General features: G+C 37.1%; 1 protein-coding gene and 1 non-coding gene across 2 annotated transcripts in view; both read right to left on the bottom strand.

The window, feature by feature from the left end:
- Positions 1-17,973, bottom strand: part of LOC130680240 (putative olfactory receptor 14L1) — a 152,210-nt gene extending 134,237 nt beyond the window's left edge. Inside the window, exon 1 of the mRNA XM_057490504.1 lies at positions 17,916-17,973. Coding sequence (XP_057346487.1) covers positions 17,916-17,973 — 58 coding nt within the window. The remainder of the gene's footprint in view (positions 1-17,915) is intronic.
- On the bottom strand, positions 11,817-11,981 carry LOC130680509 (U1 spliceosomal RNA). Its single transcript, XR_008993536.1, has one exon. It is a non-coding gene; the product is annotated as a U1 spliceosomal RNA (small nuclear RNA).
- Positions 17,974-24,956: the final 6,983 nt, after the last annotated feature.

Below are 24,956 nucleotides of genomic sequence, written 5' to 3'. Positions count from 1 at the left end.
AGACTAACAAAGAACAAAACCCCCGGGCCAGAAGGATTTACCTCAGAATTTTATCAGACATACAGAGAAGATATAATACCTATTCTCCTTAAAGTTTTCCAAAAAATAGAATAGGAGGGGATACTCCCAAACTCATTCTATGAAGCTAATATCACCCTAATACCAAAACCAGGCAAAGACCCCACCAAAAAAGAAAACTACAGACCAATATCCCTGATGAAAGTAGATGCAAAAACACTCAACAAAATATTAGCAAAATGAATGCAAAAATACATCAAAATTATCGTACACCATGACCAAGTGTGATTCACCCCAGGGATGCAAGGATTTTACAGCATTCGAAAGTCCATCAACATCATCAACCACATCAACAAAAAGAAAGACAAAAACCACATGATCATCTCCATAGATGTTGAAAAAGCATTTGACAAAATTCCACATTCATACATGATGAAAACTCTCAGCAACATGGGTATAGATGGCAAGTACCTCAACATAATGAAGGCCATCTATGATAAACCCACAGCCAACATTATATTGAACAGCGAGAAGGTGAAAGCATTTCCTCTGAGATCGGGAACTAGACAGGGATGCTCACTCCCTCCACTGTTATTTAACATAGTACTGGATGTCCTAGCAATGGCAATCAGACAAAACAAAAAAATACAAAGAATCCAGATTGGCAAAGAAGAAGTTAAACTGTTACTATTTGCAGATGACATGATACTGTACATAAAAAACCCTAAAGACTCCACCTCAAAACTACTAGAACTGATATCGGAATACAGCAAAGTTGCAGGATACAAAATCAACACACAGAAATCTCTGGCTTTCCTATATACTAACAATGAACCAACAGAAAGAGAAATCAGGAAAACAACTCCATTCACAATTGCATCAAAAAAAATAAAATACCTAGGAATAAACCTAACCAAAGAAGTGAAAGACTTATACTCTGTAAACTACAAGTCACTCTTAAGATAAATTAAAGGGGACACTAACAGATGGAAACTCATCCCATGCTCGTGGCTAGGAAGAACTAATATCGTCATAATGGCCATACTGCCCAAAGTAATATACAGATTTGATGCCATCCCTATGAAACTACCAGCAACATTCTTCAATGAACTGGAACAAATAATTCAAAAACTCATATGGAAACACCAAAGACCGCGAATAGTTTAAGCAATCATGAGAAGAAGTATAAAGTAGGGTGATCTCACTCTCCAACTATATGGCTCCACTATAAAGCCATTGTAATCAAGACAATTTGGTACTTGCACAAGAACAGAGCCACAGAGCAATGGAACAGACTAGAGATTCCAGACATTAACCCAGATAAATATGGTCAATGAATATTTGATAAAGGAGCCATGGACATACAATGGCAAAATGACAGTCTCTTCAGCAGATGGTGCTGGAAAAACTGGACAGCTACATGTAGGCGTATGAAACTGGACCATTGTCTAACCCCATATACAAAAGTAAATTCAAAATGGATCAAAGACCTGAATGTAAGTCATGAAACCATTAAAATCTTGGAAGAAAACATAGGCAAAAACCTCTTAGACATAAACATGAGTGACCTCTTCTTGAACATATCTCCCCAGGCAAGGAAAACAACAGCAAAAATGAGTAAGTGAGACTATCTTAAGCTGTAAAGCTTCTGTACAGCAAAAGACACCACCAATAGAACAAAAAGGATCCCTACAGTATGGGAGAATATATTTGAAAATAACATATCCGATAAAGGCGTGAAATCCGGAATACATAAAGGGTTCACATGCCTCAACAAACAAAAAACAAATAACCCAATCAAAAAGTGGTCAGAGGAACTGAACAGACAGTTCTCCAAAAAAGAAATACAGAAGGCCTACAGACACATGTAAAGATGCTCCACGTCACAAATTATCAGAGAAATGCAAATTAAACTCCAATGAGGTATGACCTCACACCAGTAAGGATGGCTGCCATCCAAAAGACAAACAACAACAAATGTTGGCGAGGCTGTGGAGAAAGGGGAACCCCCCTACACTGCTGGTGGGAATGTAAATTAGTTCAACCATTGTGGAAAGCAGTATGGAGGTACATCAAAATGCTGAAAACAGACTTACCATTTGACCCAGGAATTGCACTCCTAGGAATTTACCCTAAGAATGCAGCAATCACGTTTGAGAAAGACCAATGCACCCCTATGTTTATCACAGCACTATTTACAATAACCAAGAATTGGAAGTAACCTAAATGTCCATCGATAGATGAATGGATAAAGAATAGGTGGTACATATACACAATGGAATACTACTCAGCCATAAGAAAAGTGCAAAACCTTCCATTTGCAGCAACATGGATGGAGCTGGAAGGTATTATGCTCAGTGAAACTAGCCAAGTGGAGAAAGAAATACGAAATGATTTCACTCATATGTGAAATATAAGAACAAAAGAAAACTGATAGAACAAAACAGCAGGAGGAGCATGGAACCCAATAATGGACTAACAGGTACCAAAGGGAAAGGGACTGGGGAGTATGGGTGTGTAGGTAGGAATAAGGGTGATTGAGAAGAAGGGGGGTATTAAGATTAGCATCCATAGGGGTTTGGGAGAAAGGGGAGGGCTGTACAACACAGAGAAGACAAGTAGTGATTCTACAACATTTTGCTATGCTGAGAGACAGTGACTGTAAAGGGGTTCATAGGGGGGACCTGGTGTAGAGGAGAGCCTATTAAACATAATATTCATCATATAAGTGTAGATTAATGATACCAAAAAAAAAAGAAGGCAGTTCCTGTGTGGTGACCTCCAATGGGTTCTAAACAATGGTATAAATGCATATAAAAGTGTAGGCAAAGGGCCTGTTTGTGTTTATACAGAAGATCAAAGCTTAATTTGGCTACCCCGAAAATGAACTAACATACGATATGAAAAAGAACTTCCCACGTCAGCACTCTCTGGAAGACAAATGCCAGAAGATGATCATCAAAAATCCCCAACAAAGATCCACGCACTGCTGCAGGTGTAGATGCACTCATCCCACCAGTTCCTGGACTTGCCATGGGAATGAAGAAGGAGATATCTAAGCTGGCCTGTGCAAACAGTAAAACAGCAAATTTGACTGGATCTATACTGTTGGAACTGAAACAAAAATTAGGAGAAGTGCGAATTGTAGAGCTCCAAAATCTTACAACTACAGACTATTTACTGTTAAAAGAACATAAGGGATGTGAAAAGTCCCCAGGAATGGGTTGTTTTAATTTGTCTGATTTCTCTCAGACTGTTCAAGTACAGTTGGACAATATACACCATGTCATAGATAAGTTTTCACAAATGCCTAAGGTGTCTAACTGATTTTCTTGGTTTCACTGGAAATGGATGGTAATTACAGGTATGCTTTGGTTATGTAACTATACTCCTATTATGTTAATGTGTGTGCACAATTTAATTAGTAGTTTAAAACCTGTACATGCTGAAGTTATTGTACAAGATATGTGAAAGAAATAAACAATCTTCCCATGTTTTCTTCCTCCTGCTTCTTCTATAGCTTTTCTTCTTCCTTCCTAATTACAACCCTTAAATAGAACTCGTGCCTAATATCAAATTTTCCGAGTATCATAATTCTTCCAAGTGGTAAAGATACCTCAAGACAAATGCTGCGCATAGAAGCCACAGGGCATTAATATGCAAAGAAGTAAAAAGCTAACCTTTCAAACAATAAGGCTTCTCTCTCACTTACCAGCTTTACATTTCCCTGTATGGCCCCGGAAGATGACTGGTTAGCAAGAGATGGGTAAGATTCCTTAAGGGAGGAACAACCTAAAACAGGCACAGTTGCAGGAGGGCCATCAGGTGAGAAATTGGAGATCAACAGAGGTGAGGCTTAGAACCTCACCCCCACTGTTCTGAGAGAAATCTTCTGCATACATTCATGTTTTATTGCCCTTGTCTAGCTTGGATTAAAACATAGTCTACAGGCACACACCTGATCGTCTACATTTGCTCTCTTACAACACTAAACTATGTTTTCTACCTTTATCTTGTATTTACCTACCACTCTAGCATTTTATTAAAATAATATTAATAAAGAGAGAAATGTGGTATCCACATATAAATCAAGTAGAAAAATCAAATGAGTATTCATATTTGAACTGTTTATAGTTCATAATGCATGAGCAAAGCCAAAAGTTTCTGTGATGACTGCCCTTGTACTGTTCACCATATAACTTATTCACTATGTAAGATTTTGTTCTCCAAGTGAGAACTTGTTCGTTATGCTTCAGAAGATTGGAGACTGTCGAAAATTAGGCTTGAGGTGGATTAATGATTGTGCATTGAGCATTGACTCCCCTATACAGAATTTTATTGTTGTTAACACCATTTGATCAATAAATATGAGAGATGCCCTCACAAAAAAAAAAGTACACACTTCCAATTGTAAAATTAATAAGTAACCAGGATGTAATGTATAGCATAAATAATATAGTCAAAATATTGTAACAACTTTGTATGGTGATAGCTGTTACCTAGTATTATTATGTATATAAATGTTGAATCACTGTGTTGTACACCTGAAACTAATGTAATACTGTGTGTCAACTACCCTTCAATAAAAAATTATCTACAGAAAAAAAAAATGAACCTAAAAAAAAAATGAAAAAGCACTGTTTGAGGTGAACTAATTGCATAGCTGACTGTGAGACTGTCAGGAGACAGTCAAAAAGGCAGCCCCATCGATAACTGCACAAACAGCAACTGGGATTCCAACACAAAGGAGAACCAAGCACTGGACAGTAAAATGTCATGAGTTTCTGAGCATTACAGAATGCATTGTTCATAAAGACATTGTTTCCTAGACCAAAAAGCATAGAAGATACACCTAATACAAAGGAAAAAACACAGAAAGACTGACAAAATCAGGAGCTAGAGGAACAAATTCCAAACAAAACTATAGGATAAGATAGCAGAAAGAGGGCTAAATGAAACTGAGATCATCAATCCTATGGATAAAAATTTTAAAGTAACAGTCATAAATATGCTCACTCATCTACAGAAAAGTATTGAACATCTCAGTGAAAACTTCAACACAGAAAGAGAAGAGCTGAAAAGGAGCCACACAGTGATGAAGAATACATTAACTGAAATGAAATATACAGTGGAGGGAATGAATAGTAGATTCTGCAAGTAGAGAAGACAGTCAATGATATGGAAATTATAGAACAAGAAAACAGTAAAGCTGATAAACAGAGAGAAAAAAGGATCTCTAGGAATGAAAGTATTCTAAAAGAGCTGTGTGACAACTCCAAGGAAAACAGTACTTGCATTATAAGGGTATAAGTAGGTGAAGAGACAAAGGGATAGAAAGTATCTTAATGGAAATAATTGTTGAAAACTTCCCCCACTTGGGGAAGAAATTGACACTCAGGTCATGGAAAAGCAGAGAGCCTGAACAAAAGGAACTCCGGAGAGACAGCACCAAAACATAGTAACTAAAATGACAACAATTAAGTGTAAGGAGAGAGTATTCAAAGCAGACAGAGAGACAAAAAATTACTTATATGGGAAAATCATCACCAGACTTCTCAGCAGGTCACTTACAAGGGAAATTCCTATCAGCAGATTTGTCAGCAGAAACTTTACAGTTCAGAAGAGAGTGTCATGAAATATTTAATATATTGAAACAAATGAAACTTCAACAAAATATTCTCTACCCAGCAAGATTATCATTTAAATTTGAGGTAGAGATTAAACGTTTCTCAGATAAATGAAGGCTGAAGGAATTTATAACCAGCAAAATGGCATTATAAAAATATTAAAGGGAATTCTGTAGATGGAAATGTTCTTTAGACTAGTTTTCAACAGTAGGAAAATCCCACAATAAGTATTATAGAGCACAGTATATATTGTAGATCAATCACTTAACCACCAATTATGAAATTAAAACAAAAACCAACTAAATACAAAACTCAATCAAGGGATACATAAGACATATAGATTATGATGTCTTATACATAAAGTATGAAGGAAGAAGAAGAAGAAATGCTTTAAATTGTGTTTGAAATATAGCCATCATCAATTGAATAGACTACTATATAGTCAGGAAGCTGTCCATGAACTTTATGGTAACCACAAACCAAAAGTCTATAATAGATACCCAAAAATTTTAAAAGGAAATCCAAGTGCTACACTAAATAAAACATCAAGTAACAATAGGAGTGTATAACATTGGAAGGAAGGAATGGAGAACTATCAAAATAATCAGAATACAATTAATTAAATGGCAGTAAGTACTTATCTATCAATAATCACCTTAAATCTAAATGGGTTGAATGCACCAATCAAAAGACATAGAGTGTCAGAATAGATATATAAACAAGACCTATCTATGGACTACCTACAAGAGACTCATCTCAGACCCAAAGACATACACAGAGAGAGGGAAAAGATGGACAAAAATATTTCATGCAAATAACAGGGAGAGAAAATCAGGAATAGCAGTACTTTTATCAGACAAAATAGATTTCAAAACAAAGAAAGTAATGAGACAAAGAAGAACAGTCTATAATGAGAAAAGGGTAGTCCAACAAGAGGATATGACCATTATAAATATCTATGCAACCAATATGTGAAACCTAAATATGTGAAACAAATACTAACAGAATTAAAGGGGGAAATAGACTGCAATAAATTCATTTTAGGAGACTATAGCACACCACTCAAATCAACAGACAGATCAAACAGACAAAATAAATAAGGATGAAGTGACACACAAGCAATTGAAAATACATTAAATCAAAGGGACTTAACAGATATCTACAGAATATTCCACACAAAGAATCAGGATACACATTTTTCTCAAGTGTAGATGGAACTTTCTCCAGAAGAGATTGCATACTAGGTCACAAAAAGATCCTCAATAAATCCAGAAAGATTGAAATTGTATCAAACAACTTTAAATACCACAACAGTATGAAATTAGAAGTAAATTACACAAAGAAAATGAATCCCATTAACAAATATTGGATAAACAATATGTTTCTAAATAACCAATAAATCTGTGAAATAATCAAAATAGAAATCAAGCAAAACATGGAGACAAGTGAAAATAAAATTACAACAGTCCAAAATTTGTGGGATGCCACAAAAGCAGTTATAAGAGTGAAGTACATAGCAATACAGGCCTACCTCAAGGGAAAAAAACAATCCCCAATAGTCTAACCTCACAATTAAATGAACTAGGAAAATGAGAACAAAGTCCAAAGTTGGTAGAAGAAGGAACATAATAAAGATCTGAGAAAAGATAAATAAAATGGAGAAAACAAAACAGTAGGCAAAAAACAATAAAACAAAAAGCTTGTTTGAGAAAATAAACAAAGGGATAAATCCCAGGCCAGACTTATCAAGAAAAAGAGAGTACACACATAAACAAAGTTAGAAATAAAAAAGGAATAGTTACAATGGATACCATGGAAGTACAAAGAATTATTAGAGAATTCTATGAAAAAATATATGCCAATAAATTGGACAACCGAGAAGAAATGGACAAATTCCTAGAAAAATAAAACCTTCCAAGACTGTCCCAGGAAGAAACAGAAAATCTGAACAGATCAATTACCTGTAACAAAATTTAATTGGTAGACAAAAAATTCCCAAGAAAGAAAATTCAAGGACCAGATGGCTTCACAGCAAAATTCTACCAAATATTTCAATAGCTAAAATCCATTGTTCTTAAAGTATTCCAAAAAGTAGAAGAGGAAAGAATATTTCCAAACTTAATCTATGAGGCAGGCATCACTATAATACGAAAATCAGATAGACACTACAAGAAAATTATGAACCAATATAATTGATGAACACAGATGCAAAAATCCTCAACAAAATATTAGCAGGCCAAATTGAAGAATACATCAAAAGGATCATCCATGTTGACCAAGTGTGATTTATTGCAGGGATGCAAGGATGGTATAGTATTCATAAACCAGTCAATGTCATAGACTACATCAACAGAAAGGATAAAATAATATGATTCTCTCAATAGATGCTGAAAAAGCAGTTGACAAAATTCAACATCCATTCATGATAAAAACTCTCGACACAATGTGGAGAGGGTATGTATCTCAATATAATAAAGTCTATATATGACAAGCCCACAGCTAAAATCATACTCAATGGCATAGAGCTAAAAACTTCTCCTCTAAGATAAGGAACAAGATAAGGATGTCCACTTTCCACACTTTTACTCAATGTAGTACTGTAGGTCCTACACATGGCAATCAGACATGATAAAGAGAAAAAAAGGCAGAAGTTAAACTGTATTTGAAGATGACATGATATATAGAGAGAAACCTCTAAAGACTCTACAAAAAATCTACTAAATCTAAAAATTGGATTGAGCAAAATTACTCAAAGCAATTTAAAATTGAATGTGGTCCTTATCAAATAGCAATAGCATTTTTCAATGAACTAGAGTAAAGAATCCTAAAATTCATATGGAGCACATTTTAACCCATATAGCCAAAGCAATCTGGAGAAAGTAGAACAGTGCTGGGGGACTAGGCCTCTGACTTCAAGCTATACTGCAAAGCTATGGCAATCAATACAGTATGGTACTGGCATAAGGACAGATCCATATAGGTCAATTGAACAGAATAGAGAGCCCAGATATCAATTCATGCATATATAGTCAATTAATATATGATAAAGTATCCATGAGCATACAATGGGAAAAATACAATCTCTTCAATAAATGGTGTTGGGAAAACTGGATAGCTACATGCAAGAGAATTAAACTGCATTACTGTCTAACTCCAAAAAACAAAAGTAAATTAAAAATGGATTAAAGACCTAATGTACAACCTGAAGCCATAAAATCCATGGAAGAAAACATGGGCAAATGTCTCCTAAACATAAGCATGAGCAATTTTTTCCTGGACTCATCTCCCCAGGCAAGGGAAATGAAAATGAACAAGCAGGACTACATCAACCTACAAAACCTCTCTACCTAAAAGGACACCATCAGCCGAAGAAAAAGGGAACCTACAGTATGGGAGAATATATTTGTAAGCAGTTTATCTAATAAGGGGTTAAAATTTAAAGTATATAAAGAACTCATACACTTCAACACCAAAAAACAAATAACTTAATTGAAAAATGGGCAGGTGCATGATAGTTTTCCAAAGAAGAAATACAGATGGCCAACAGTCACATGAAAAGATGATTAGATCACTAATAATCAGGGAAGGGTAAATCAAAACCACAATGTGCCTCATGTCAGAATGGACACTGTCCAAAAGACAAGAAATAACAAATGTTGGCAAGGATTTGGAGAAATAGGAACTGTCCTATACTTTAGGGGGTGTGGGAATGTAAATTTGTCCAGCCACTGTGGAAAGGAATATGGAAGGTCCTCAAAAATCTATAAATAGAAATACATATGACCCACTAATTCCACTTCTAGGAATTTTCCCAAAGAAATCAAAATCCCTGATTAGAAAAGATACATGCACCCCTATGTTCATTGCTGCATTATTGACAATACCCAAGTTATGGAAGCAACTTGGGTTGCTTCTACTAATAAATGTCCATTATTAGATGAATGGATAAAGAAGTGATACACATTCACAATGGAATATTATTCAACCATTAAAAAAAAAGAAATCCTGACATTTGCAACAACATGTGTAGACCTAAAGGGTATTATTCTCAGTGAAATAAGACAGGTGGAGAAAGAACAGTACCATAAGATTTCAATTATTTGTAGAATATTAAAAAAAGCAAAACAGAAGGAACAATACAGCAGTAGACTCATAGACACTGAGAAGTGACTAGTGGTTACCAAGAGGGAGGGGTTGAAGTAGGTGTGGGGGGAAGGGGTGGGGGATAAAGGGGCAAATAATTCACCATCATAAGTTATTCATGAGGATGATAGTAAAGCATGGAGAACATATTCTACAACATCTTTCTATGTTGACCGTAACCGTAGCAGTTGGGATGAAGATTTAATAATGTGGGTAACTTTTAAAACATAGTCTTGTATACTTGAAACCAATATAAGATTGTATATCAACTATACTTTAACAAGAATAAATTTTTTAAAATGGACCAGCACTTTAGCTGAACTAAACATACCTTCCAAAGATTTAAATGTGTGTTCAATGTATTTTATTTTACTTGTCTCTCCTAGTATTATCTAAATATCAACCACCAACTGCTCCTGTAGTTAGGGATAAATGCACATGCTGCAATTCATAAAATAACTGCCATCAAAGCTTTTTATGTCTTTGATTCAAATCCCTGTGTAACTCTTCTCCATAACAAAGTTAGCTGGCCACTTAGAAATCATTAGAACATGTTTTCTTTCTCTAGCATTTAAGGCCTAGTTGAAGGATATTCAATTATGAAAATGGTTGAATTTTCTGACAAAAGCAGAATTTACTAGTTCCCAGGTTAATTATTACCTCGTTACATATAGCAGTTCAGTCAAGTAGTGGTGTTAGGCTTGATTAGTTCTAAAAATACTGAAAGAAACAAACTATAAAAGTATTAGATTGAATCACATTCTGAAAAATGTTGTTGCATTCAGCTTGATGTATTGGTAACTATATACAGATGCACCATGGTTTCTTGTGTTTAGGGAAATGGTTTTATTGTTTTGGTGATAGGTCTGATTGTATGGTTGCTCTGGTTTCCATCGGATTTAATTAGCCTGCTGTCACAGTAATATGAGCAATTTATTCCATGGGATGAGATAGACTAATGGAAAATTCTCATTTAAATATTGGGAAGAAAACCTGGATCAAAAATTTTTATTGGCTTTATGTTTCAACTCAAATCAATCTCTTATAAAAAGAACTATACATCATGATAAATTTAAAATGGGGCAATATTTTGTTGATTTTGAAAATAGATATTTATTAACTCAGACAATTTTATGATTTGTAAATGAATGTCTAAAACTAAAAAAAAAAATAGATAACCACAAAAATCAGTTAAGTTATTGAAGAATTGTTACTATTAAAAGGTCTTGAACCTAAATTCAATAAGTTATCCTTTCCCAGATGAGAGGATATTTACTGTGCTTTCATAATGAAGAAAGCATGGGCAGAGTGTCAGCTTTTGATTAAGCAGAGAGCTTTATTTGGGGTAAGGAGACAGAAGCGGGGCTTCAAAATATTGGGTGCTGCCATTATGAGGTCTGAAGAGGTCTACTTGTCTAATCCGTTCTCCTGCCATTTGCACAAGGAAGTTCTGAGGACATGTCTACTTTGGAGGTTATTTTTTGTTATTGTTAATTCAATGTGCTTGTTAAAGACATTCAACAGTGAAAAGTACATTATTCTATCCTTTCTTGTCATTTTTACATTCCACAGTCCTTTACTTTTGATTCCTTTGCAATATGAAGCCCAGAACTGTTTAAAATAGCATATTTGCTTTGTTAATACATCTCTTACTGACCTGATGCATCTTAGAATATGGAATTTTGATGATATTTGTCCCCAAATTATTCAATGTTGTTCTACTCCTTTCCTTGGGATAATTTTCAGGATCATCTTGGTATTTTGTCCATTTGTCTTTTTTCATTAGACCCTTTTCATTAGTTACAATCAGGGACTGTTTTAAGTTTTAGATAAGCATTTCCATTGTGCTTTGATAGCCACTTTCCTTTTCATTCTGTGGATGCCAATTTTCAAGTTATTGCATGAACTTTACTATTTAGTGAGCTTGATCATACATTTTTGGTTAAATTAGTTCAGGTATGAGAATTGGGCACGTTGATATATTTTACTTCCACTCTATTAACACATATTTTTTCCTTTTTTTTATATCAAGGGAAAGCACAAGTGCAATCCCCCACTACCACAAATTATGGAGTCAAGTTTCACACATTTGGGGAAATAACAAGGGTCAGCATATCAGGAGTGAAAATGGATGAGCCTTGCCTCGGGAAAACCACCTTTGTGATATTGGTATCTCTTCTGCTAGGTAAGTATTATCAACACACATTTGACAAATACATTTATTTACTCATTAAACCAAGATGGATCCATAAACCATTTTGTAGGATTTGTGCTTTCTCAAAGGTTATGAAACCTCTCTTCAAAGGTTATCTCTAAAAATACACTATTGCCACTCTAATTAATATCAATGGATTGGCCAAGATATTTATGAAAAACAAGGCAAGAAGTGCCTTCAGCATCCCTGGAGGATGCAATTTGTAGTTCCCCTGAGATTTGCGAGAGATCAAATAAATCATTGCCCAACAGAAAGAGATACCTAAAGAAACAGAAAAGCCAGTGCATTTTATTTCATGTCTCTTAGAGTCAAAGTCCCTTCAGCTCCAAGAAAAGACTCCCTGGTTTGTGCCTAATGAAAGAAATTGAAGGGTAATGGTATTACATTTACAGCAGGGTGTCTTTGAGAATCACTGATACGTGCCAAGAGATACCCCATGTCTCACTCATCAGTATATCTGTGTTTAATCATTGTTCATTCTGTTACTGGATTATGTTTTTATTTTAGAACATATTGGGGGAAAAAATATTTTTTCCAGTTATATTGAAAGGTTTTAGTATTTTGGCATATTTACAGTATTTATTTAATATTTTCCAAGGTTTATTGACTGTATTTAATACTGTGTTTTCTTACACTTTGATTATTTCACTTGGTTAATTAATAAGAACTCTGCAAGGTACAATCATTATATAAGGGTTGTATATATTTAATTCAATAAACCAATTCATATCACTTTTTATAGCATTTTCATTACCCTTTGATCAATTGACTACAGGTCACTGAAGCATGTTAGCAAACACAGACAATGGCAGCACCTTCACAGATTTCTTCCTGATGGACGTCTCAAGCTCCAGGGAGCTCCAAATCTTGCAAGGTCTGATATTCTTAATGGTTTATCTGGGAGCTCTGGCTGGAAATATTTTGACATTTACCATCATTGTTATAGATCCACATATTCACTCCCCCATGTACTTTTTTATGGGCAATTAAGCCCTCATAGATTTTGGCTACATCTCAGTTACTGTTCCCAAATCCATCATGAATTCTCTAATGGGCAGTAAATTGATTTCTCTCAGAGGATGCGCTGCTCAGACTTTCCTATATATTTTCTTTGGATCTGCAGAGTTCTTTTTCCTTGTGGTGTTGTCCTATGACCGCTATGTTGCTATTTGCCACCCTCTGCACTATGGGCTCACCATGACCCCACATCTGTGCACACAGGTGGCAGGTGTCTCATGGGCCAGTGGGCTGGTCTATTCTGCTGTCCACACAGGGACCATGTTCAGTCATCCCTTCACAAAGTCCAATGTGATTCACCAGTTTTTCTGTGATGTGCCTCAAATTATGAACATAGCATCCAAGGCTGTGCAGTTTTCTGAGTTTGTGGCCCTCGCTGTAAGTTCTTGCCTCATGTTATTCTGCTTTGTCATTATATTAACCTCATATGTTTACATCTTTTCAACCGTGCTCCAGATGCATTCCATAGAAGCCCGGAGCAAAGCGCTGTCAATCTGCTCTCCCCAGATAGCAACATTTATTGTCTTTATAGTTTCTGAATTGTTTGGTTGTTTTGGTCATATTTCCAACTCATCAAGTATTCAAACCCTCCTCACAGCTATGTTCTACTCCATGGTGTCCCCCTTAGTGAACCCCATCATCTTTTGCCTGAGGAACAGGGAGATTATATCTGCTCTGGACAGAGTATTTAAAAGAGCTTTCCAGTTTCACAGAAGAGATATTGTCCCTTAACTGGAAGTTAATGTTTCAATAATTAATGTAAAAATGTATACAAAACACATTTTTGGTGTACAAAACATTACCATAAAAATTATGTTTTTTGGTCATTTGATAAGAAATAGATGGATCTATAAATAAATTAGCAGTAGATAATTATGTGGTTAAAAAAGAAAAATCTTGCTTACTATTACTTATATACCCTCTTTTTAGTTACTAATTATTTTGCGGTATGTAGTGGATATTTTGTGTTGTAGTATCCCCATGGTTTTGTAAGTTAATAACACCTACAATGATAATTTCTTTGCCATATGCACACATTGATATGCACAAAGGTGAGAAAATAATCAGTTTTATTTTTCTATTAAAATCACCCATATGTATAATTTTATACCAAAAATAATAATTTTTTCATCTAGCCTTTTTGTTTCAATGTATTTCCACATTCTATAGATAAACAGATACTCTGTCATTTTATTAGATAATTACAGAATGTAATACTTATATTAACAACTCTATCCATATGCATAAACATATAGTACATAAAATATATTGATAGTACATAAAATATATTGCAGATTGTCCATCCTTCTTAGGCTTAGCAAGGTGAAAAAAGATAATTTGTACACAGGAAATTTGAGAATATCTTGTAAACATGAGAAATAAAGAGAAACATAAAATAATACTTGTCATATGAAACAAAGCATTGTGATAGTGTTTTAATGCTTAAAATATGTGTTAATAATTTATAGGACAAAAAAATAAGAACATAGCAATTGTAGTTGAATTTAGTCATTGATATTCCTGAACATGGACCCTGAGTGGCATCTGGTGGATTGTCACAGGGCGTAGTCCTGGAGAAGCTAGTCTTGGTAGTAGGTAGCATATAAAACATTGCTTGACACACACTGCATGATTCCTAATGATGCAAGAAGTAGTGGGATGTGGACAGCCAGTAGAACTCATGATCCAGGTAAGGGGAAGGCAGGAGGGAATTAGGGTCAAGGCCTAACAGGAAACAAGGAGCTACATCCTAGGTATCTGGAGAATTCAGCCTGAAAAACAAGGGGTCTTCCTAGCAACAAGCCACTGACAGTCCTATAAACTTCCTTTTCTTTGATTTGTAATCCCTAGACACTAAAGCCACAGTGGCCTCCACTCTTGGAGCCCCTCCCATTTAGAGGGAGTCTCTTTCTTTCCTTCTCAGTCATTATTAAAAACCTTGCTGGTTGTTCCATACTCTTATCTTCTGGCTTCATTATTCGTTGCCTCCAAGACATGATCCTGGGAAAAACAGCATCTCAGCCAGTAATGCTGACATCAGAGAAAAAAAATTGTTTTCAATCCCCTTAAAAATTTTCATAGAGTTGTTGTTTGTATAATGTTTATTTCAGTATTGAGTTAAATATTTTATTAGAGGAGAGGAGGGGAAATTGTATTCAGAAAAAATGGGCTTTTATGATTTCCATGATTTTCAGATATATGGATAACCTTGAACTAGCCTATAATTAAATCTTAAATTGAACAAATTAAGACATGTCATGATCTGAAGCCCTAATTGGGCAGACCAAAAACCAGGTGTCCTTCAAATATAGTTGCTAGATCAGTAAAATTCAATTTATATATGGCCATCTGTATGTGTTGCATGATCCACTCAAATAAATATTACAAAAATAAATATATATGTTTACTTCTGTTTCTTAAAACCCACCACAGTTGTGAAGTAGTATTCTACATTTTCATGACATCTTCCCTCACTGGACTCAAACCACTGTAGAATCATGGCACATTTATGATTTTATCCTATGATCTTATTCAAAATCTGTCTACTCACATATTAATTAGAATTCTCACAATCATCTCAAGATTAATTCTTCACTATCCATTAAGTGGCAGAAAAACTTCAGAGTCCATTGTGCAGTTATAGACATTTTTAAATGTTTATTCTGTACCTATTAATTTCAAATGTATTACATAAGTTTTATCATTAATGTTGAATTTTGCTGTTTTTTAAGCAACTTTCTTATGAATATGATAGGTTAGTAAACTGATCTTGTTTTACCTCATTTTTATGTTTTACAAATATCATTATTTATCATGTAACTTATATATGTATGAATTTTTTCCTATATGATATTGTTTTCACCATAATGAGGAAGTAATTTTAAGACGTCATTATCTCACCACTTACCCTGAAGCTATTTTGGGGATCTTGTCCTCTCCAAAGTTTTACCTTTTTAAATCCTTTTACTTAAAGTTTAAAAATCCTTATTTAAAGTGTATCTGTAAAATACCTACTATCAATCTAATTAATCTCAATGGATTGGCCAGAATTTATATGGAAAACAAGACATTGAAGGTCTGCAGGTTTTCAAGAGCCTGTGATTAGTAGTTGTTCTGAGGCTTGTCAGAAATCCAAGCACAGCAATGCCCTCCAGAAAGAGATCAACAAGCAATTCAGAGAAGCCAAATGCACATTTCTTCATGTGGGTTACCATAAAAATACATCTTTAAGAAAGAATTCTTTGAAACACATTCAAGAATAGAACTGAAGGGTAGTGATATTGGTCTGTACATCAGTGTGCGTTTGTGAGAGTAAATCAATGTAGTAAATTACATACAGCAGACATTTCATTCCATACAAGCATAGTTTGTACTTTCCATTATGGTTTCTAGTATTATCTTCTTAGTTTATCCTTTGACTCCAGGGAGAGACTGGAAAACATCACCATCTTCACAGAATTTCTCCTGATGAATATCTCAAGGTCCCAGGAACTCCAAGTCTTTCAAGTTCTGTTTTTCTTACTGACTTATGAAGGAACCTGGCTAAAAATTTGATGGTTCCTTTCTTCATTTCCCAGTATAATTTCCTGTAGGCAATTTGACCTAGTTAGGTTTTAGTACCATCTCAATTTGCAATCCCAAATACATCATGAATTCTCTCATTGGCAGTGAATTGATTTCTCTCACAACATACAATGTCGAAACCTTCCTACTTATCTTTTTTGAACCACAGAGTTCTTGCTCCTTGTTTTCATATCCTATGACTGCTCTGTTGCCATTTGCCACCCTCTGCACTATGGCCTCACATGACCCAATGTCTGTGCACAGGTAACTGGTGTCCTATCTTATGCCACTCACAAATATTAACTCAAAATATATTAAATACTTAAATGGGTGACCTGAAACCATTTATATAAGAAAAAAATAAAGTGGGAGTTCATCATATTAGAAAGCATCACTGCAAAAATAACACAAAAAAATAATCCAAGAAAGAAATGGACAAAGTATATAAAAGGCAATTTTCCAAAGGAGATGTATAAATGGGCAACATGTACATGAAAAGATGTTATGTATCACTTAATAGAAGAGAGAGAGATAGAGTAATTAGCAAAATGAAAATCAAAGCTACACTAAGGTATCACCTCACTGTAGTTAGAATTACCATAATCAAAAAGACAATGGATAAATACTAGCATGGAAGTGAAAAAAGTGAACCATTGTACACTCATCATTATTATAAATCATAGCAGCCACTATGGAAACTAGCATAAATAATGCTCAGAAAATCAAAAACATAAATACATGATCCAGCTATTTCATTTTTCGGAATATGTCCAAAGGAAATGAAAACACTAAGTTGAAAAGTCATCTGCACCTGTCTATTCATAACATCATTAATTACAAATTTCCAATTGTGGGCAAAATTTCAGTATTCCCGGGATCTCTAACCTGGCCTTAGTCTATCTTATATCAATAGGTGTTTCCAAGGGGTGGAGAGAAGTAGTCCTTCTCCATAACAGTAAGTGTTTATAAGGGATGGGGGAAGAGTGAGTGCGCACCTGGACTGGAGAAGTTGTATTTTATTCTTCTCAGCCAGGACAGGGAGAGACATGCGCCAGTGGGAGTAGTGACTTCCTGTAAGCAATAAATGGGTTTCTCACACTTTGTTTTCCACTTGACTGATTTCAGTTCAAAACATTTTATTTGCCATGGGTTGAGATAATATATTTTTCCCCTGGAAGAAGTTGGCAGTATCTCTGAACCTGACATCTCTCTTCATGGGTGTGACACAAAGGGGGCTGCCCCTAGAGATGGTGAGAAGACCTGGAAACCCCCTGTGGATGGTGGGGATTCCCTGGTTGCTGCTGCGGTGGGGGCTCATGACTCACCCTTACCTCTTTCAGGTATGGAGGGTGTGTCTTCATACAGGGGATTCCGCTTGGGGAGCCCCATTGGGAAATTGGACTAGGGTACAGTGCCTCCTAGATGGGTGGGACATTCTGCAGAATTGGGAAGGGTAGACACACTGGAAGATGTGGCATTAGCCCTCCATGAGATAGAAGACTGCTTAGAGGCACTTAGTGCCCATGTAGCAGCCGGGATTGTGGGATGTTTGTTTCTTGAGATAGTGGAAAGCTTTAACAAGGAAAGAGACACACACCAGCATTACCTGGAAGAGGTGGGTAGCACCCTACCAGATGCCCTTAAGAAAGAGAGACAAGTATTAATAATATTGAGAAGTGAGATTGTGCTCCTGGAAGATATTTTAGCAGTGAGGGAGGAGGCAGCAAGAGAATCCAAGTTGCAGGAGGCCATGGGGTAGGGTGAGAAAGGAATGGCGCCTTCAGCCCTGGAGATGGTACAGGAAATATCTGGGAGGATGGGGGCTGGGCCAGAGGGTGGGACTGTTGCTGATGCCACAGCCCAGGGCAGCAGCCTCTCCTGTATTAACGGACAGCCCAGTTGTAATTAAGAAAATAAAAATGCAACAACTGCAGGCTCCGTGGGGGAGGAACAGCCTCCTTCTCAGGTTGTGGAGCTCTCCATACTCCCCCTATTCCCAGGATGAACTGGTGGGCATGAGTATCCAGTTTTGGCTGAAGCCATCAGAACATCTGCCAACATGACTTTTGTGTCTTTGGGGTATGAGGGTAGAAAACATCATTATGTCTGGTTCTGAAATGGGTAGATTGGCTTCACTGATGACTCACCCTTCCCAATGGCAGTGATTGGAAAGTGCCCATCGCACACACAGAATCATGTGTATCTGGATTTTCTCACAGCAGCCATCAGGAAGGTTTGGTCTAATAATGGTGATTTACCACAGTTACTTATTTGCCAGAAAATGCATGCAGAGCTCCAGAAGGTGTTAGGTAGTAGGGCATGAATGATACCATCAGTAATTTGGAGCCCCAGGGCCCCGGTGAGTAGTTGTTCACCATGAGAATGAGAAATGCTCCATACAGTTCCCTGATCTTTCTTTGTGTCCTTAGAAAGTATTCTTGCCCACTACATAGGGCAACCCATAAGTGAGGCTACTCGTACTTTAGGAGATCTGGGGGAGGTTGAAACAATCAGAGAATAGAAGGAAGTACAGGCTACAATTGAAAGGAGAGGTGAAAAGGCTCTGGTGAAGGTCTCAAGGATCCAGATGTGGGTTGATTTGATACAGGCCATGATAGTGAAAGAAAAACTTGATGGGCAACCCAAGAGGATCTTGTTAGAACTGTGGCACCAATTAAAGCCAGAGCAGCCGTTCCAGCCACTGAGGTCCAGGACTTGGAAGCCGGAGGCAAAGCCCCATGTCTAGCCTGTGTCCCTGTGAGACTTCCTGCGGGACGAACTCAGGCCCTGCCTGGGCCCTCACCCACACAAGATGACAACTGGAAATGGTGGTTTGACTAAGGGGCTTTCAAGGCCCCTATCTTGGGGGATGTGGTGGGGCCAAGAGGCCATATGTAGAATTAGCAATTCATTGGTCCCCCACAAATGTACAGTGTGTCCTGGCACTGGTGGACACAGGAGCTGAATGTTCTCTGATTTATGGCAAGCCTGAACATTTTCCTGGGACCCTTGCTATACTAGATGTCTATGGAGTAAGGCAATTAGAGTGAAGAAAGCCCAAGTCCCACTGGTGATAAGGCATTTACTGCCAAAGGAGTACATTGTACACATTTCTTCTATCCCTGAATATATTTTGTGGGTGGATACACTACAAGGCCTGTGACTACAGACCACAGCAAGTGAGTTCAGACTGAGGGTACATGTGGTAAAGGCAGTTCTGAGCAGCATGCTAAGCACCCACCTGTTGCTCTGCCTCTTCCTTGGTGGGTGACAAATACTAATCAAGTTAAATTGCCTGGGGTACTGAAGGAAACTGGAGAAACTCTACAGGAGCTGGAGAAGGTGAGCATCATAAAGCCCACTCATTGTTCTGTTAATTCCCCAGTGTGGCCAGTGTAAAAGAAAGACAGCTCTTGGCTATGACCATAGGTTACAGGGAATTGAATAAAGTCACACCTCCTTTGCATACTGCTGACCCCTGTAAGCATCCCTTACAGACACCCTCAGTCATGAACAAGGGACACATCATTATGTTGTGGACCTTGCTAATGCTTCCTTCGCTATTGACATAGCACAGAAAAGTCAGGAACATTTTGCCTACATTTTGGAAAGCCAGAAGTGGACATTCCTTGTCCTTCCAAAGGGATACATCCATGGTCCCACCATTTGTCACTGACTTGTAGCCCAGGACTTGGCCACATGGAAGAAACCACACATGGTGAGGCTGTATCACTAAAGTGATGATATACTCACGTCTGATTCTCTGGCAGATTTAGAAGGGGCAGTTTCTAGACTGCTGCAACATCTACAGGAGAAAGATGGGCTGTGATCAGCACCAAGGTTCAGGAGCCTGGTTTGTCTATAAAGTTCTTAGGAGTTGCCTGGTTGAGTAAAAGTAAAGTTATCCCAGAAAGAGTCACAGACAAGGTCTAGGCTTTCCCTACCCCTATCATTGTGTCAGTATTAAAAGAATTTTTGTGTCTTTTGGGCTACTAGAGAGATTTTATGCCACACTTGTCACAAATTCTGAAGCCCTTGTACTGGTTAGTACAAAAGAGCATCAGGTGGGACTGGGATGAAACATCTGCAGCTGTTTTACTGCTGCTAAGAAAGCAGTGAAGGCCATACAGGCCTTGAGTGTAATGGATTCATCAACGCCCCGTGACCTAGATGTTAATTTAACTGAAGATGGTTATGGATGGGGCCTTTGGCAGGGGCTTGAATGGACCTGCCCACCTATTGGATTCTGGTCACAACTATGGAAAGGAGTAGAGATCCGGTACACTTTGATAGAGAAACAACTGACTGCTGTGTCCCATGCCTTAATGGCTATGGAGCCCATCAACAGAACAGCTCTGACCAAGCTAATAACCACCTATCACATCATGGGGTGAGTGCAAGACTGAACACTATGGACATGGAGCAGCGTGGCTCTGGTGCCTACACTGGCAAATGGGGAACATATTTACAGCACTTTAGTGCCCTCTGTACTAGCCCCTTCAGTGGAGAACAATGCTTATTGGGGCCAGTCCCATATGCTAGTGGAAAGAAGGAAGAACTTGCTTTGGAGCCATTGGTAGCCAACAGTCCTTATCAGGAGGGAAAAGCCCCTATATCTGAAGATGCTTGGTATACAGATGGCTCCAGTTGTAGGTAGCACCCCACGTGGAGGGCTGTGGCTTTCCATTGTAAGATTGAGACAATATGGATGAAGAATGGAGAGGGGAAGAGCATTCAACTATCTGAGTTGTGGGCAGTGCAGCTTGTGATCACCCAGGAGCCCTCACCTATCGTTGTTTACACTGACAGCTTGGGCATCTATTGGGGTTTGACACTGTAGCTACAAACATGGTACCATACTAACTGAATGGGTGGTCACTGGACTCTCCCTCAGAAAGGGGTGTGAAGGTCTTGTATACTAGACCAGAATGAGATCCCATGCCTGCCAATGTCCTATTACAGGACTACTCTTAAGCATGCCATGCATCCATCCTCTCTGATGGACAATATTAGCCTGTGCTGGTGTTATTAAAACATGTATTCTATCACTCTAAAGGTTATTTTCTTCTATAGTCGTTATTGCTAGGACTCCCACTGCCTTGTTGAGTTTGTACAGAGCTCTCTACCAGTTCAACTTCTGGCCTCCTGTGAAATGGGTGAGCTAGGGAATTAATCCACATAGGACTTTGAACCTAGCAGGGTCCTCCAAATTGGAGATTACCATGATTTCTTTGCTTTTATTGTATGTTATTAATCAGGTTATGATGATCCAGCTTTGCACACCAGAGCAATTGTGGAAGATAGGGAGTAGATTGTGAGACAAGATTTCTAGAGGGGTGGGCTGTGGGTAGAATTGCAATGTTTCCAGAGTCTCTCACCTGGCCTTAGTCCATCTCCATATCAATAGGTGTTTCCAAGAGGTGGAGAGAAGTAGTCCATCTCCATATCAATAGGCCTGTACAAGGGGTGTGTGAAGACAGGGCACCTGGGAGAGAGAGGGTTTTTTTTTTTCTTCCTCCAAGCCAGGATCAGGAGAGACATGGGCAAGTGGGATTAGTGACTTGCTGTAAGCAATAAAAGGGTTTCTCCCACTTTGTTTTTCCCTTTGACTGATTGGTTTCAAATGTTTATTTGCCCCCAGGGGGAACACATTTCCCCCCATAGTTAACACCAAGATATGGAAGCAACCAAAGTGTCCATCAATAGATGAATGGATAGATAACTTGTGATATAAATATACAATGGAATGTTATTCAGCCATAAAAATGTAGCAAACCCTGCATTTTGTGAAAACAAGACAGATCTTGAGGTTATATTAAATGAAATACGTCTGAGAAAGAAAAATGCTGCATGATTTCACTTATGTATGGAAACTACACACAGAAACACACAAACACTCATATAAATGTGGGGAGTTGTGGAAAGGGGAATTAGAGGAAGGTGTTCAAAGGTCCAAACCTCTAAATATACAATAAATAAGTAGTAGGAATAATGTATGGCATGATGACTACACTGCTGTATGATACATACAAAACAAGAGAGTAGATTGTAAGAGTTCTCATCACAAAGAAAATGTCTTTTTTTCTTTTCCCTGTATTGTATCTATATGAGATAATATATGTTACCATATATAATCTATATAGCAAACATTTAACAATAAATGTAAATCAAATGATTATGCTGCATACCTTAAACTCAGTTAAGTATTGCATTTGGTATCTCATTAAGCAAGAAAAAATAGGAAAAAATATCTCACACTTTATGAATACCTTGTTCAGGCTTCCCCACTTTTGTGAAGCCCAAAACATCCTGTACCAAGTGTGAGGGCTCCTGCTCCCATGGAATTGACCTCTTATCACTACTCAATAAGCTTTGCAGGATTCCTTATGGACTTTCCTCTATGTCAACATTAGGAGTGGTGAAGTAGAAACTTTAATATTTAAACTTTCTTGACTTGGAGATTCCTCTTTCCACTATGCTTTTCTCTTGGAAGACAGTTGCTAATTAGACTGGTCAAAATATTGACAAATTTGATTTTTCCCTAAAAACTCCTTCTGTACATAGTATCTGAGGTATACTAACATTATTAGAAACGTTCCATTTATGTTAGGATCCATTCCTACCAAATTTGGTGAAGGGCCTCTATATGTACCACAATTCCTTTTTCTTTTTCTTTTTTTAATTATCCTTTTTTTTTTTTTAAGATAATTTTTTTCTATTGAATGGTAGTTGACACACAGTATTACATTACATTAGTTTCAGGTGTACAGCACAGTGATTCAACATTTATATACATGATAATTCTAGATACCAACTATCACCATACCAAGTTGTTACAATATTTTGACTATATTCCTTATGCTATACATTACATCCCGTTTACTTATTTATTTTACAATTGGAATGTGAAATTTTTTTTTTGTGAGGGCATCTCTCATATTTATTTATCAAATTGTTGTTAACGGTAATAAAATTCCATATAGGGGAGTCAATGCTCAATGCACAATCACTAATCCACCACAAGCCCAATTTTCATCAGTCTCCAATCTTCTGAAGCATAACAAACAAGTTCTTACATGGAGAACAAATTCTTACATAGTGAATAAGTTACATGGTGAACAGTACAAGGGAAGTCATCACAGAAACGTTGGGTTTTGCTCATGCATTATGAACTATAAACAGTCAGTTCAAATATGAATACTCATTTGACTTTATACTTGATTTATATGTGGATACAACATTTCTCTATTATTATTATCTCTAATAAAATGCTGAAGTGCTAGGTAGATACAAGATAAAGGTAGGAAAAAAAGTTTAGTGTTGTAAGAGACCAAATGTAGAAGATCAGGTGTGTGCCTGTAGACTACGTGTTAATCCAAGCTAGACAAGGGCAATAAAACATCCACGTATGCAGAAGATTTCTCTCAGAACAGTGGGGGTGAGGTTCTAAGCCTCACCTCTGTTGATCCCCAATTTCTCACCTGATGACTCCCCTGTGACTGTGCCTGTCATAGGTTGTTCCTCCCTTGAGGAATCTTACCCGTCTCTGGCTAACCAGTCATCTTCCGTTGCCATACAGGGAAATGTAAAGTTGGTAAGTGAGAGAGAAGCCTTATTGTTTGAAATGGTTAGCTTTTTACTTCTTTGCATATTTATGCCCTGTAGCTTCTATGCCCAGCATTTGTCTTGAGGTGTTTCTACCACTTGGAAGAATTATGATACTCGGCAAATTTGATATGAGGCACGAATTCTATATAAGGGTTGTAATTAGGAAGGAAGAAGAAAAGCTATAGAAGTAGCAGGCGGAAGAAAACATGGGAAGATTGATTATTTCTTTGACATATCTTCTTCTAGAGTAACTTCAGCAGGTATAGGTTTTAAACTACTACTTAAATTGCACACACACATTAACATAATAGGAGTATAGTTACATAACCAAAGCATATGGGTAATTACCAGCTATGTCCAGTGAAACCAAGAAAACCAGTTAGACACATTAGGCATTTGTGAAAACTTATCTATGATATGGTGGATATTGTCCAACTGAACTTGAACAGTCTGAGAGAAATCAGACAAATGAAAACAACCCATTCCTGGAGAATGTTCACATCCTTTATGTTCTTTTAACAGTAAATAGTCTGTAGTTGTAAGATTTTGGAGCACTACAATTTGCACTTCTCCTAATTCTTGATTGAGTTCCAACAGTATAGATCCAGTCAAATTTGTTATTTTACAGTATGCACAGGCCAGCTTAGATATCTCCTTCTTCATTCCCATGGCAAGTCCAGGAACTGGTGGGATGAGTGCATCTACAGCTGTAGCAGTGCGTGGATTTTTGTTGGGGTTTTTTGATGATCATCTACTGGCATGAG

Source organism: Manis pentadactyla, chromosome 13 (assembly GCF_030020395.1).
Source record: "Manis pentadactyla isolate mManPen7 chromosome 13, mManPen7.hap1, whole genome shotgun sequence".
In the NCBI taxonomy this organism is placed as follows: domain Eukaryota; kingdom Metazoa; phylum Chordata; class Mammalia; order Pholidota; family Manidae; genus Manis; species Manis pentadactyla.
This window is presented reverse-complemented; position numbering and strand designations above follow the sequence as displayed.